This window comes from Anolis sagrei, chromosome 6 (assembly GCF_037176765.1).
Source record: "Anolis sagrei isolate rAnoSag1 chromosome 6, rAnoSag1.mat, whole genome shotgun sequence".
NCBI lineage: Eukaryota > Metazoa > Chordata > Lepidosauria > Squamata > Dactyloidae > Anolis > Anolis sagrei.
The window spans coordinates 28,061,924-28,074,725 of record NC_090026.1 but is presented as its reverse complement, the minus strand read 5'-3'; the positions used below and the strand labels follow the sequence as shown (position 1 = coordinate 28,074,725).

Below are 12,802 nucleotides of genomic sequence, written 5' to 3'. Positions count from 1 at the left end.
TCCTAGACATCCACGTCAAATCTAATCAGCCTGATAATCTTTCCTATTGCTGCTTTATTGCCCTGTCCCAAAAGCTTGGTCCCACAGCCAAGTTTTTACCACCCTTCTGAAGGACAGGAGGGAGGGAACCAATCTGATCTCACCAAGAAGGGAGTTCCATAGCCGGGGAGCAATCATCGAGAAGGCCCTGTCTCTCGTCTTCACCAATTATGTCTGTGACAATGGTGGGGCGGAAAGCAGGGCCTCCCCTGAGGATCTTAATCTCCACGATGGTTCATAGGGAGAGATGAGTTCGGACAGGTAATTTGGGCTGGGGCCATTTAGGGCTTCATTGGCAAGCCAGCACTTTGAATTGAGCCCGGTAACAAACTGGCAGCCAGTGGAGCAGGCGTAACATGGGAGTTGTATGCTCCCTGTATGCCGCCCCAGTTATTAACCTGGCTGCCTCTCATTGGACTATTTGAACTTGGCACGAATACTCAATATGCCCAAATGTGAACACTGGTGGAGTTTGGGGAAAATAGACCTTGGCATTTGGGAGTTGTAGTTGCTGGGATTTATAGTTCACCAACAATCAAAGAGCATTCTGAAACCCACCAATGTTAGAATTGGATCAAACTTCCCACACAGAACCCCCATGTCTTGAAGGGACTCGCTGATGTGAGCCTCCCTCCAGCCTTGCACATTCTCCCTCACCCACACATGCGCACCATGCTGCCATGCGCCAAACACGCCTGCTCTCCCCTCCCTGCTTGGAGTCCCAGAAACAGCCTTCCCCACAGAAGAGGAGGGCTTTCGTTGGGAGGATTCCCCATCTGTTTCCAAAAAGGAAGAGAAGGACAGGTGGAGAGATCTTCAACCTTTTCTGCCAAAGGGGTTCCTAAGACCATCAGAAATATATGTTTTCTGATAGTATTTGGCGACCCCTCTGAAACCTCCTTGTGACCCCCTCAGGGGTCCTTACCCCTAGGTTGAAAAACGCTGCTTTAAAGCAGTGTTGAACTAATCCTCACCAACTAATGTGAGGATTTGGTTTGACTGAGATGCCAGACTGCAGCGAACCCTTACACTTTCAAATACTGTATATTCATGCCAGTTTAAATTACACGACTTAAAATTGCAATGGTCTTTGATCAATAATTGAATCAACCAATCTGTGTGTCAGTCTCTATCGCAAAAGTAAAATGGGGCGAAGAAGACTATGTACTAAAAAATATCTACTTTTAAGAGAGCTGCTGCTTGCTTTCTCAAGTGCTGCTTGCCCCCTTTTCTTACATCTGATCTGGCTTGTGGCTGTATTCCCCTCTCCAAACCCCGCTGTCCCATCCCCAGTTGGATTCTTTTTCGAGTCAGACCAGAGCCTGGGATTTGAAGACGTTTATGCCACGGCTCTGGAATTTGGCACTGGGCCCCGAGGGTCAGGTGACGCCTTCTCAGTGTCCCCTTTGCTGGGTCTTTAAAGCGACTTGGCCAAGTGCATTCATTCTCCAGGGAGAACCGGAACGCCAATCGGGACGGAGGCGTCTCTACCCCCTGGTTTTAGCCATGCCTGAACCTGCCAAACCCGGTAAGGGACCTGCATGTCCTCAAGGTCATCCTGGGTGCACAGATGCCGAAGAATCTCTCTTTTTTTTTGGAAAAATATAATGACATGGAAAGTTGGGATACAGGGCCTTTGAAGGTAGTGATGATGCTTGCTAGAATTGTCTGCTTTGCACCCCTCCATCATTGACAAGGGTGGTTTTGGTACCCAACTTCTCATCAACCTCTCTTTGGATTTTGTGCCTTTCTGTCTTTAGGATAAGTCTTTGACCACCTCTGAGTTTCTTTGTGAGATAGTTGTTTTACGTTTTTATGTTGGTGTGATAGCCATTAATGTGAGATACAGAAAGTTAGATTTGTTACCTGGGGGAGCCTTTTGAATTATATAGGTTTAAGGATCATACCATAAACAAGTTTAAGGAAACCACCTTGCTTTGGGTACATCTCAAACTCCTTCTACACTGCCATATAATCCAGATTATCAAAGCAAATAATCCACATTATCTTCTTTGAACAGATTACGAGTCTACACTGTCATATAATCCAATTCAAAGCACATAATCTGTATTTTATATGGCAGTGTAGAAGGGGCCTCAGTAGCTTTCTTAATCAGTTCCAGAATACAGTCAATCCTTTGTGGTTTTGACAATTGCAGATTTGATTATTCCCATATTAAATTAAAATGTTTTATCTAGGGATCTCTAGGGATAGATCTTCATTGACATATGAACCAGTTTCTGAATCCAGATTATCTGACTTTCTGATTTGATTATATGAGTCTATACTATCATATAATCCAGTTCAAAACAAATACTATATATACTCAAGTATAAGCCGAGATTTTCAGCCCTTTTTTGGTGGGGTGAAAAAGCCCCCTCAGCTTATACTCAAGTCAAAGTTATTTATTATTTTACTCTGTTGTTATTATTATTTTTATTACATTTATTATTTTCTCTACTTATTATTATTATATAATATATAAAATATTAATATATATTATTATATATTATATTATTATATGCTGAACTTGCTGACCAAATGGTCACTGGTTCGAATTCAGGGAGCGGGTGAGTTCCCGCTGTTAGCCCCAGCTTCTGCCAACCTAGCAGTTTGGAAACATGCAAATGTGAGTAGATCAATAGGTACTGCTCCAACGGGAAGGTAATGACTTTCCATACAGTCATGCTGGCCACATGACCTTGGAGGTGTCTATGGACAACGCCGGCTCTTTGGCTTAGAAATGGAGATGAGCACCAACCCACAGAGTCGGACATGACTGGACTTAATGTCAAGGGAAAACCTTTACTTTTACTATTATTATTACATTTATTTTTACTCTATTTTTATTATTACATTTTTAAATTTTACTCTATTATTGTTATTACAATTATATTATTTTACTCTATTATTATTAATTACTATTATCATTACATTTATTTTTACTCTATTTTTATTATTACATTTTTATTTTACTCTATTATTGTTATTACATTTACATTATTTTACTCTATTATTATTATTATTATTATTATTATTATTATTACATGTATTATTTTACTCCCTTTATTATTATTGGAAGGATACGTAAGCACATTTACATTGAAGAAGGTTAGAATAATGGTTTAATCGGAGTTGGACAGTCTTATCTTAAAATACAATTATATGTAAATATTCAAAAACAATTAACCTTCTGATACCTCAACTATCAATTTTATTGGAATCTATTTTTATTTTGAATTTTACCAGTAGCAGCTGCATTTCCCACCCTCGGCTTATACTCAGGTCAATACGTTTTCCCAATATTTTTGTGGTAAAATGTGATGCCTCGACTTATATTTCGGTCGGCTTATACTTGAGTATATACGGTAACCGGCATTCAGAAACTAGATTATAAGGCAGCATAGATGGGGTGCAATTCTGTGATCACTTTCCAGTGGAGGTCGACCACTGAGTTGTACGATGCAACACATGTTTGCTGAAGGGTTGTGAGATCTCCATTTTTTGTTGATAGATTTTAATGTCACAATACCTAAATTACAAGAAAACACTAGACAAGGCAGTACATATGTATTTAAATACACAAACACACAGGACAAAGAACAAAGACGATAAATGGTACATCATTCCTATCCCCATCATCCATTAAAATGGATTTTCCCTGACTGCAGTGTGCTGATAGAGAACATTCCTCCGCTCTCAAATTCATCTATTATATTTACTCCTTTTCCTTGTAGTAAAGATAACATTTGTCTTCTCTATCTATCAAAGCCTATAGTAATAATGTCTTCATATTCTTTTTCTACGTGATCTGTAAAAGGTTGCCAGATTTATAGATATGTTTTATTGAATTTTCTTTTAATATGTTTGTCGATTTATCTAATTTAGACAAATCCATTAACTTTTCCATCCATTCTATAATATTTGGAATTGTATTATTTGACAGTTTTTCACTTATACCAGTCTTCGAGCTGTTGACATATAGCATATTAAAAGGTTGGAGTTAGATATTTGTTTTAAGTGCATTGAAGGAGAATCGAATCGGTAATGAGCTTTGGGAAGCTTTATAAACTGTTTTAAAATTCCCAGCACCACCATCCCAGCACCAACGTCAACAATGGGCAATTTCTCTTCTTCAACTAGTAACTTTATTCATTTCTTTGAAATACACTGAAATAGAGATATAGTATATTAGAATGGTTAGAAGGACTAGGAGCTGAGTTCAAATCCTTCAATCTCACAGACTACAGAGAGAGTTGACCTCTGGCTATTTCTCAGACTAACATGTCTGAAAGGACATGGAAGAAAATAATGGGCCTTGAAGGAAAATATATTAGGTTGCTGTGAGTTTTCTGGACTGTATGGCCATGTTCCAGAAGCATTCTCTCCTGACATTTTCCCCACAACTGTGGCAGGCATCCTCAGAGGTTGTGAGGTATGTTGGAAACTAAGCAAGTGAGGTTTATATATCTGTAGAAGGTCCAGGCTGGGAGGAAGAACTCTTGTCTGTTTGAGGCAAGTGTGAATGCTGCAATGGATCATCTTAATTAGCATTGAATAGCCTTGCAACTTCAAGGCTTGGCTGCTTCCTGCCTGGGGAATCCTTTGGCAAGTGTGAATGCTGTAATTAATCACCTTTCTCCCACCCTGGACATTCCACAAATATCTAAATTTCAGTTTCCAATAGACCTCACAACCTCTGAGGCTGCCTGCCATAGATGCAGGCAAAACGTCAGGAAGGAATGCTTCTGGAACATGGCCATAGAGCCCGGAAAACTCACAGCAACCCAGTGATTCTGGCCATTTATTTATTTTATTTATTTATTTCAAATATTTGTACCCTGCCTTTCTCAAACCCTTGGGGGGGCGGGGGGCGGGGGTGGGTGGGACTCAGGACGGCCATGAAAGCCTTTGACAACACATTGAAAATATAAGTAATTTAATATACTACTCAGCCTCCTATTTTATGTGCAGTTGCGATACTGTGCAGTGGTACTGTCTCCCACCAATTCATTGATATTTGAATATCTTTCTGAGAGATTCACTTTTTGCAAAAGCTAGTGATCTCATACATATATTAAACCCAAATACCCAATTTTGGTGAAACCCTGCAGTCTTAGCTCGTTGTGTTGGGTAAACGCATTCACTGACACCTTCCTCTCCCTTTGTTGCTTTTTTCATGTATTTATTTTCAAACTGTAGGCTTATAGCAGTGAAGTAAAGCTTTTTAAAAGTTAGTAACACCTTGCACTATTTTACGCACCAAATTTAAACAGTTGCTGTGAGTTTTCCGGCTGTATGGATATGTTCAAAAGCATTCTCTCCTGACGTTTCACCCACAACTATGGCAGGCATCCTCAGAGGTTGCAAAGTCTGTTGGAAACTAGGCAAGTGAGGTTTATATATCCGTGGAATGTCCAGGATGGGAGAAAGAACTCTTGTCTGCTGGAGGCAAGTGTGAATGTTGCAATTGGCCACCTTGATTAGCATTGAATTGCTTTGCAGCTTCAAACATGGCCATACAGACTGGAAAACTCACAGCAGCCCAGTGATTCCAGCCATGAAAGCCTTTGACAACATATTAAACAGATTTGTTTGGACAGATTCCATTTAAACTTTGTCACCAGTTTGTGGAGATCATACTCACGGAAACGGGATTCAAAAGTAGACTTTATTGAACTGCAAATCCATCATCCCCAAACAGTGCTGGGACTGATGGGATTTGGTGTCCAAATCTGAATGACCACTGATTCTATTCATATCTGCCTTGGAAGCGTCTCTATTCTCATTCCTAAATTGGTGTATTTTGGCTTGCTTTCCTATATCACTTTTGTCAATGCACACATTGTATGTCGATGGCAGTATTGGGAGACGCATTAGAATAGGATTTGGGAGCCATTGTCCAGGGTTAGGAAAAGGAGAGAGAAGTCCCAGTCCCAATAGTTCTTTTAAGTGAAATAAAATACATTAACTATCAAACGAGCTGCTCTTCCTACATAGGTAAAGGTAAAGGTTTTCCCCTGACATTGAGTCTAGTCGTGTCCCACTGGGGTTGGTGCTCATCTCCATTAGTAAGCTAAAGAGCCGGCATTGTCCGTAGATGCCTCCAAGTCATGTGACCTGCATGACTGATGGAGTGCCGGAGCAATACCTATTGATCTACTCATATTTGCATGTTTTCGAACTGCTAGGTTGGCACAAGCTGGGGCTAACAACAGGAGCTCACCCTGCTCCCCAGATTCAAGCTGCTGACCTTTCGGTCAGCAAGTTCAGCATGTATGCAGTTTAACCCACTTCGCCACTGGGGGCTTCTTCTCCATAGGAGACCATTAATTACAGAATCTAACATTGCTTATTTGTATCACTGTCATATAATTCTCATAAATAATGGAAACCTAGTCTGATATTCAGATTGTCCAAAGACACACCTTGCAGCAGAGTGCAGAAATAACAAGTCTTCTCTCCTGCCCTTTCCCGATCAACAGATGTCTACATCATTTATGATAGCTGATATGATCTGCCTGGGGAGATACTCTGATCTTGTGTTCACAGCTAATAAATCATCTCTCGGTTCTGTCTATAAAGGTGCTTGGATGTCATTCACTCACCGACAGCCTCATTACTAGGAAAGTCTGACTGCAGGAACCTTTTAATCTTGCATGCAAAGCGAAGTCGCTTCTCATAATAGCAACCGACTGAGAACCAAGCCATACCTGTGATCCAATGCAACACAATTAGTGGACGTCTTACTTCTGACACTTGAACTGTCCTGAAATCCAGGGAAAACATTGGTCATGATAGACTCGGGGAGCAAATGTAGGTTACCTTTCTCCAAACTAGTGTCTTTCAGATGTTACCATCAAATTAACTTCAATATTTGAAAGATAGCTTCCAAGGCTATATTCACACTGAGGAATTATAGCAGTTTGATACCTTATTAACTGTCGTGTCTCAATGCTGTAGAATCCTGGAGTTTATAATTTTGTGAGATATTTAGCTTTCTGTGTGCCGCAACAAACTATACATCCCAGGATTCCTCAGGATGGAGCTGTGGGGCTTAAAGTGGTGTCAATTTGCAATAATTCTGCAGTGTGGACAGTCTTGAAGATCCCTGACCATCAGCTATGGTCTTCCAAATGCAGGGTTGTGACTTCTTTAATTGTAGTGCAGCCTCTCTTTTCCTATTGCTTTCCACTTTGCAAAGTATTATTGTCTGTCCCAGTGAGCTGTGCAATGTGTCATAATGTGTCCAAGAGCCAGCTGAGTGTTGAATTAGGACATTGGGAGAAAGGGTTTTTTTAATCCTTGTTCATCCATAGAAATGTATTGCATTACCTTGGGAAAGTCACACTCTCTCAGACTCTCAAGATCAAATTCCCGCCAAACAAATTCTGCAGGGAAAGCGCACAAGAGTCCTTTAGGGTCTCCATAAGTCTGAAATGGCTTGAAGGAAAAAGGAAAACCACCACAGGAAATAAGAATGGCAAAATGGGGAAAAGCAGTCAATGAGTAATAATCCAAACCAAACTGACAATGGGAAAACATTCCAAAAATAATAATCCTAACAGTTCAAATCTGTTTCATAAAACAGGGTAGAGGAAAAACCAGAATCAAAACATAAGCATAAATCCAGGAAAACAAGAATCAAAATATGAACATGAATCCAAAACGAGACTATAAAAACTTCTTAAAAACATTAATCCAAACTCCCAAGATTTTAGACTAAAACATGAACTGGAAACAAGACTCAAGATCATCACTGTAATACAGCGTTGCCTGATCTGAATGCTAAAGGGAACAATTCTCTGCTTTAAGGCACACAACAATAGACTCGTTTTAGTCATCTTCACCCCTAGGAGCCTCTAGTGGTGCAATGGGTTAAAACCTTGTGCTGGTAGGACTGCTGACCGACAGGCCAGCGGTTTGAATCTGGGGAGAGCGGGTTGAGCTCCCTCTGTCAGCTCCAGCTTCTCATACGGGGACATGAGAGAAGCCTCCCAAAAGAGTGGTAAAACATCAAACATCCGGGCGTCTCTGGGGCAACGTCCTTACAGACAGTCAATTCTCTCACACCAGAAGTGATTTGCAGTTTCTCAAGTCGCTCCTGACACGAAAAAGCCCCACAAAAACTCTAGTAATAGTTCAGGACTGAGATGCTCTCTAAGACCCATTAATCTGTCCTCCAGATGGACTACAATCCCTATCATCTTCAGCCACTGGTGCAATGTTTTCAGAGTAGTTTACATGGGAACAGAGATATTAAATCTTTCCCCGCTCTCCTCTCAGCTTAAGTTTCAATTCCTTTGCAGTGACAGCTAAGTATCGACATTAATCTTAGCTAACTATAGCCAAAAATCTACTGGTAGATACAACTAGCCAGGGGTCTAGCTATAAGGCCATAGCCCCCTCCCCACAGCCCCCAAATAGGAATTCTGGGTCCTAATAAGATTTCCATTCAGTCCCCCAAATTTATGACACTGCAAAAAGTAAAATATTGAAAATCTTTCACACTGAAGTGCTCATATATGTGCCGTGTCTGCATTTCCTTGGTAACTTTGCCTGCTCCCTTTTCTTTGGATGTCTGAACTCCGATTTCAAAGTGCTCAACGGAAGTTTTAAGTTACTGCAAGGCTAGACAATTGCAGCCTGGAGGAAAAATTCATCTTGGAGAGCAGAATTCTTATTTGGGCGGGTAAGTCCTTCATTCCTCCCCCCTGCGGCTATCCTCTTCCGTAAATCCATTTAGTCAGTGGAATTTGTTGATTGATTACTCAACAGTTGATTCAATGGACCTGCTTTACTTGGGATTAACCAAAAGGATGGAGGCCCATATGTTTGAAAATACATTATCTCAAAGTTAACATCTTTGAAATAATGTGTAGCTAAATCGGTCATTTTCTGACCATTTAATCCCTCCTTTAGAACTGTAGCGAAATAGAGAATCCAATCACTTTGACCATCCGTCATGTTCCAAGATGTGGAAGCATAATTTAAATATACACGTGTGTATACAAATGTAATTTCCCCCCAAAACGAAAATAGATACTATAATTTATCATTAATCAACCCTCTGTTCATATTCTATGGATTAGCCCTCCTTTCCATCCCTTTTGTTTTTCTTAGTTATTTCTTCTTTCTATTGCATATTCACAATCTGAAAAAAAACAAACCCCAAAGCTTTCCATTAGATTGATACATTTCCTCGAGAGATGTATGATGTATGAAAGAATTTTCCTTACTGGGTTGCTGTGAGTTTTCCGGGCTTTATGGCCATGTTCCAGAAGCATTCTCTCCTGGCATTTCACCCACATCTATGGCAAGCATCCTCAGAGGTTGTGAGGTCTGTTGGAAACTAGGCAAGGCCCTTAAATGCTAATCAAGGTGGCCAATTGCAGCATTCACACTTGCCTCAAACAGACGAGAGTTATTCCTCCCCTGAACATTCCACAGAAATATAAACCCCACTTTCCTAGTTTCCAACAGACTTCACAAGCTCTGAGGATGCCTGTCATAGATGTGGATGAAACATCAGGAGAGAATGCTTCTGGAACATGGCCATACAGCCTGGACAACTCACAGTAAATCAGTGATTTCAACCATGAAAGCATTTGACAACACAATTTTCCTTACTGTTTCTAACTAGATGCTACTTTTGTAAGCCATTTGAGGATGGGGTGTGTTGTTATTATGATTAATATGATTATGATTTGATACATAATAAGATTTGTACATAGGAAACAAGATCACTATGCTGGCTTTTGTACTTGATCACACGTCTGACACTTCCTAGACACAAGTGTCTAGGACTGTGTGATGTATCGGCAAATAATGCATGCAGATCCCAGTAAGGTAGCCTTCTGCAGCTGGCAGATGGTAATTTTTTCAGTGCCAATTGTTTTTAAGTGCAGGCCAAGGTATTTAGGCACTACACCCAGTGTGCCGATCACCACCGGGACCACCTTTACTGGCTTGTATGAGTCTTTGCAATTCTACCTTTAAATCCTCATATCATGTAAGCTTTTCCTGTTGCTTTTCGTCAATCCTGATGTCGCCTAGGATTGCATCATTGACAATCCATACTTGTTTTTTTCCCCATGATCATGAGGTCAGGAGTATTGTGCTCCAAAACTCTTGTCATTCTTAATTCGGAAGTCCCAAAGTACTTTCATTTTCCATAACTTTTTCAGGCTTGTAATCCTACCAATTCTTTGTCATAGACAAATAGTATTTGTGGCATAAGTTCCAATGGATCATCTGAACAACGGCATTATGCCTCTGCTTTATTATTATTATTATTATTATTATTATTATTATTATTATTATTATTATTATTTCTTTCTTCCCCAGTTTAGGATGTGTTCTCCCTATCCCCCTTAGCTACTCCTGAAAAATAACAGTCCATCACCACTTACAAATAAAATAGTTTTCTAGGAGACACAATGTATAAATGTTGTGGAACCATATCTAGTTCCAAATGTAGCCATAAAGGGTGTGTGTGTGTGTGGATATAGATATATATATTGAATCCCTGAATTATAATTCTAACCCACCCTTCAAATATCTTTTTCTTTTGGAATATCTTTATAGATAACATCATCATTTGCATTCAACTTTTTAATAGTAATCGATGCATCAACATTCCGATGTCCCAATCCTAGTTTCATGTCTGACCACCCATTGAAAATTATCTAAATACACTCCTGCCCAGATGGGAGATTTTTTTCCTCCCCATTGGCTTAACTAATGATAGAGAGGGATAGCAGTGAAGTCAGTTGAGCAGTTAAAGTAAAATAATTGGACCACAATATTTTAAGATATCCATAAAACTTGGTGTAATCTCTGTACTCTGCACCCATTTTGTTTTGAGACTCATAATCAGCAGAAGGTGGGTTACCGGTAGATTTCTGAGTGAATTACACTACGCAACAAAATATTCTGTGCCTGGTTTGAAAGTGTTTAATTTATTTCTTGTTTAATTGTGGAATTAATTACAGCAGCGTTTCTCAAACTGGGGGTCGGAACCCCTGGGGGGCTCATGGGGGGGGGGGGGGGGGAAAGGTGGTTGCCAAAGATAATCAGAAAATACAGTATTTTCCTTTGGTCATGGGGGTTCTGTGTGGGAAATTTGGGCCAATTTTATCATTGGTGCGGTTCAGACTGCACTTTGATTGTAGGTGAACTATAAATCCCAGCAAGTACAACTCTCAAATGTCAAGGTCTATTTCCCCCAAACTCCACCAATGTTCACATCTGGGCATATTGAGTATTCGTGCCTAGTTAGGTCCAGATCAGGGGCGGCTCAACCCATTACGCAAAGTAAGCATTTGCAGTATAGTTGATTTTGCCCAGGGGCGGTCTTGAGGCGCTCTTGGGGGAAAATAGACCTTGACATATGCGAGTTGTAGTAACTGGGATGTATAGTTCACCTACAATCAAAAACCGCTGCGAGTCGCCCTCGGGCTTGAGATACAGCGGTATACAAGAATAGTAAATAAATAAATAAATAAATAAAAAGCATTCTGAACTCCACCAGTGATGGAATTGAACCAAATATGGCACACTGAACTCCCACGACGAACAGAAAATATATATCAGTGATTGGTTGGGGGGAGGGGCAAAATACTGTTTGCTTACCATTGAAAATTACCTAGAGCCGCCTCTGGTCCAGATCCATCATTGTTTGAGTCCACAGTGCTCTCTGGATGAAGGTGAACTACAACTCCCAAAATCAAGGTCAATATTTCAGTATTTTCTGTCGGTCATGGGAGTTCTGTATGTCAAGTTTGATTCAATTCCATTATTGGTGGAGTTCAGAATGCTCTTTGATGATAGGTGAACTATAAATCCCAGCAACTACAACTCCCAAATGACAAAATCAATCCCCTCCTAACCCCACCAGTATTCAAATTTGGGCGTATCGGGTATTAGTGCCAAATTTGGTCCAGTGAATGAAAATACATCCTGCATATCAGATGTTTACATTACGATTCATAACAGTAGCAAAATTACAGTTATGAAGTAGCAATGAAAATAATTTTATGGTTGGGGGTCAAGACAGCATAAGGAACTGTATTAAGGGGTTGCAACATTAGGAAGGTTGAGAACCACTGAAAACGGGTTTGCCTAAATCCGTTTTGTCTTTTAATTGTTTAAAACATTAACAGACAAAATGGATTTAGGCAAACCCATTAAGACTCTGAAACCTTTGATAATAACAAGCACTTTTCTGTGGCATTCAGTTCCCGCTCTTCCACATCTGCTAACTAGAGCAGAGGAACGGCCTCTAAGCCTGTGGGCTAGTCAACCAAAAACAGAATCTGGGTGTTGGAAAAGGTCTTTTCATAGAGCATTTTCAAAATGCCACTATATTAGTGTGTGTGTGTATATATATGCAGGAGGGGGAGGCAATGCAAAGAGGGTGGCACAGATGAGTCTGTGGGAATGTGGCACCCAGCCTAAAAGCCCTTGTGTTGGTGCCAGACGAGAAGGAGAAGGAGGAGGTGATGGGGATTGAGCCAGCTTTTCCATGCCTTGATGCCAAGGTCTTACTCTGATCTCATGTCTCTGTCACCTAGCAGGTGCACTCGGCCCAGCGTTCAGGGGCAAACAGGTGAAAGGTCTGCTTGGGGAGGATGAGGCCAGAAAGCTGCAAAGAGTTTGGTAAGGGGTGGGACTACCAGCTAATCTGCAGGATTTTTTTTTTACTTAGGATGCATCTACACCACAGAATTAATGCAGTTTAACCTCACATTGACTTCCATGG

The 12,802-nt window shown here is 40.5% G+C and overlaps 1 protein-coding gene across 1 annotated transcript in view; it reads left to right on the top strand.

The window, feature by feature from the left end:
- Positions 1-1,380: 1,380 nt before the first annotated feature.
- The window catches only part of MYBPC2 (myosin binding protein C2), a 78,531-nt gene continuing 67,109 nt past the window's right edge, over positions 1,381-12,802 (top strand). The window contains exon 1 of the mRNA XM_060780707.2: positions 1,381-1,567. Coding sequence (XP_060636690.2) covers positions 1,381-1,567 — 187 coding nt within the window. The remainder of the gene's footprint in view (positions 1,568-12,802) is intronic.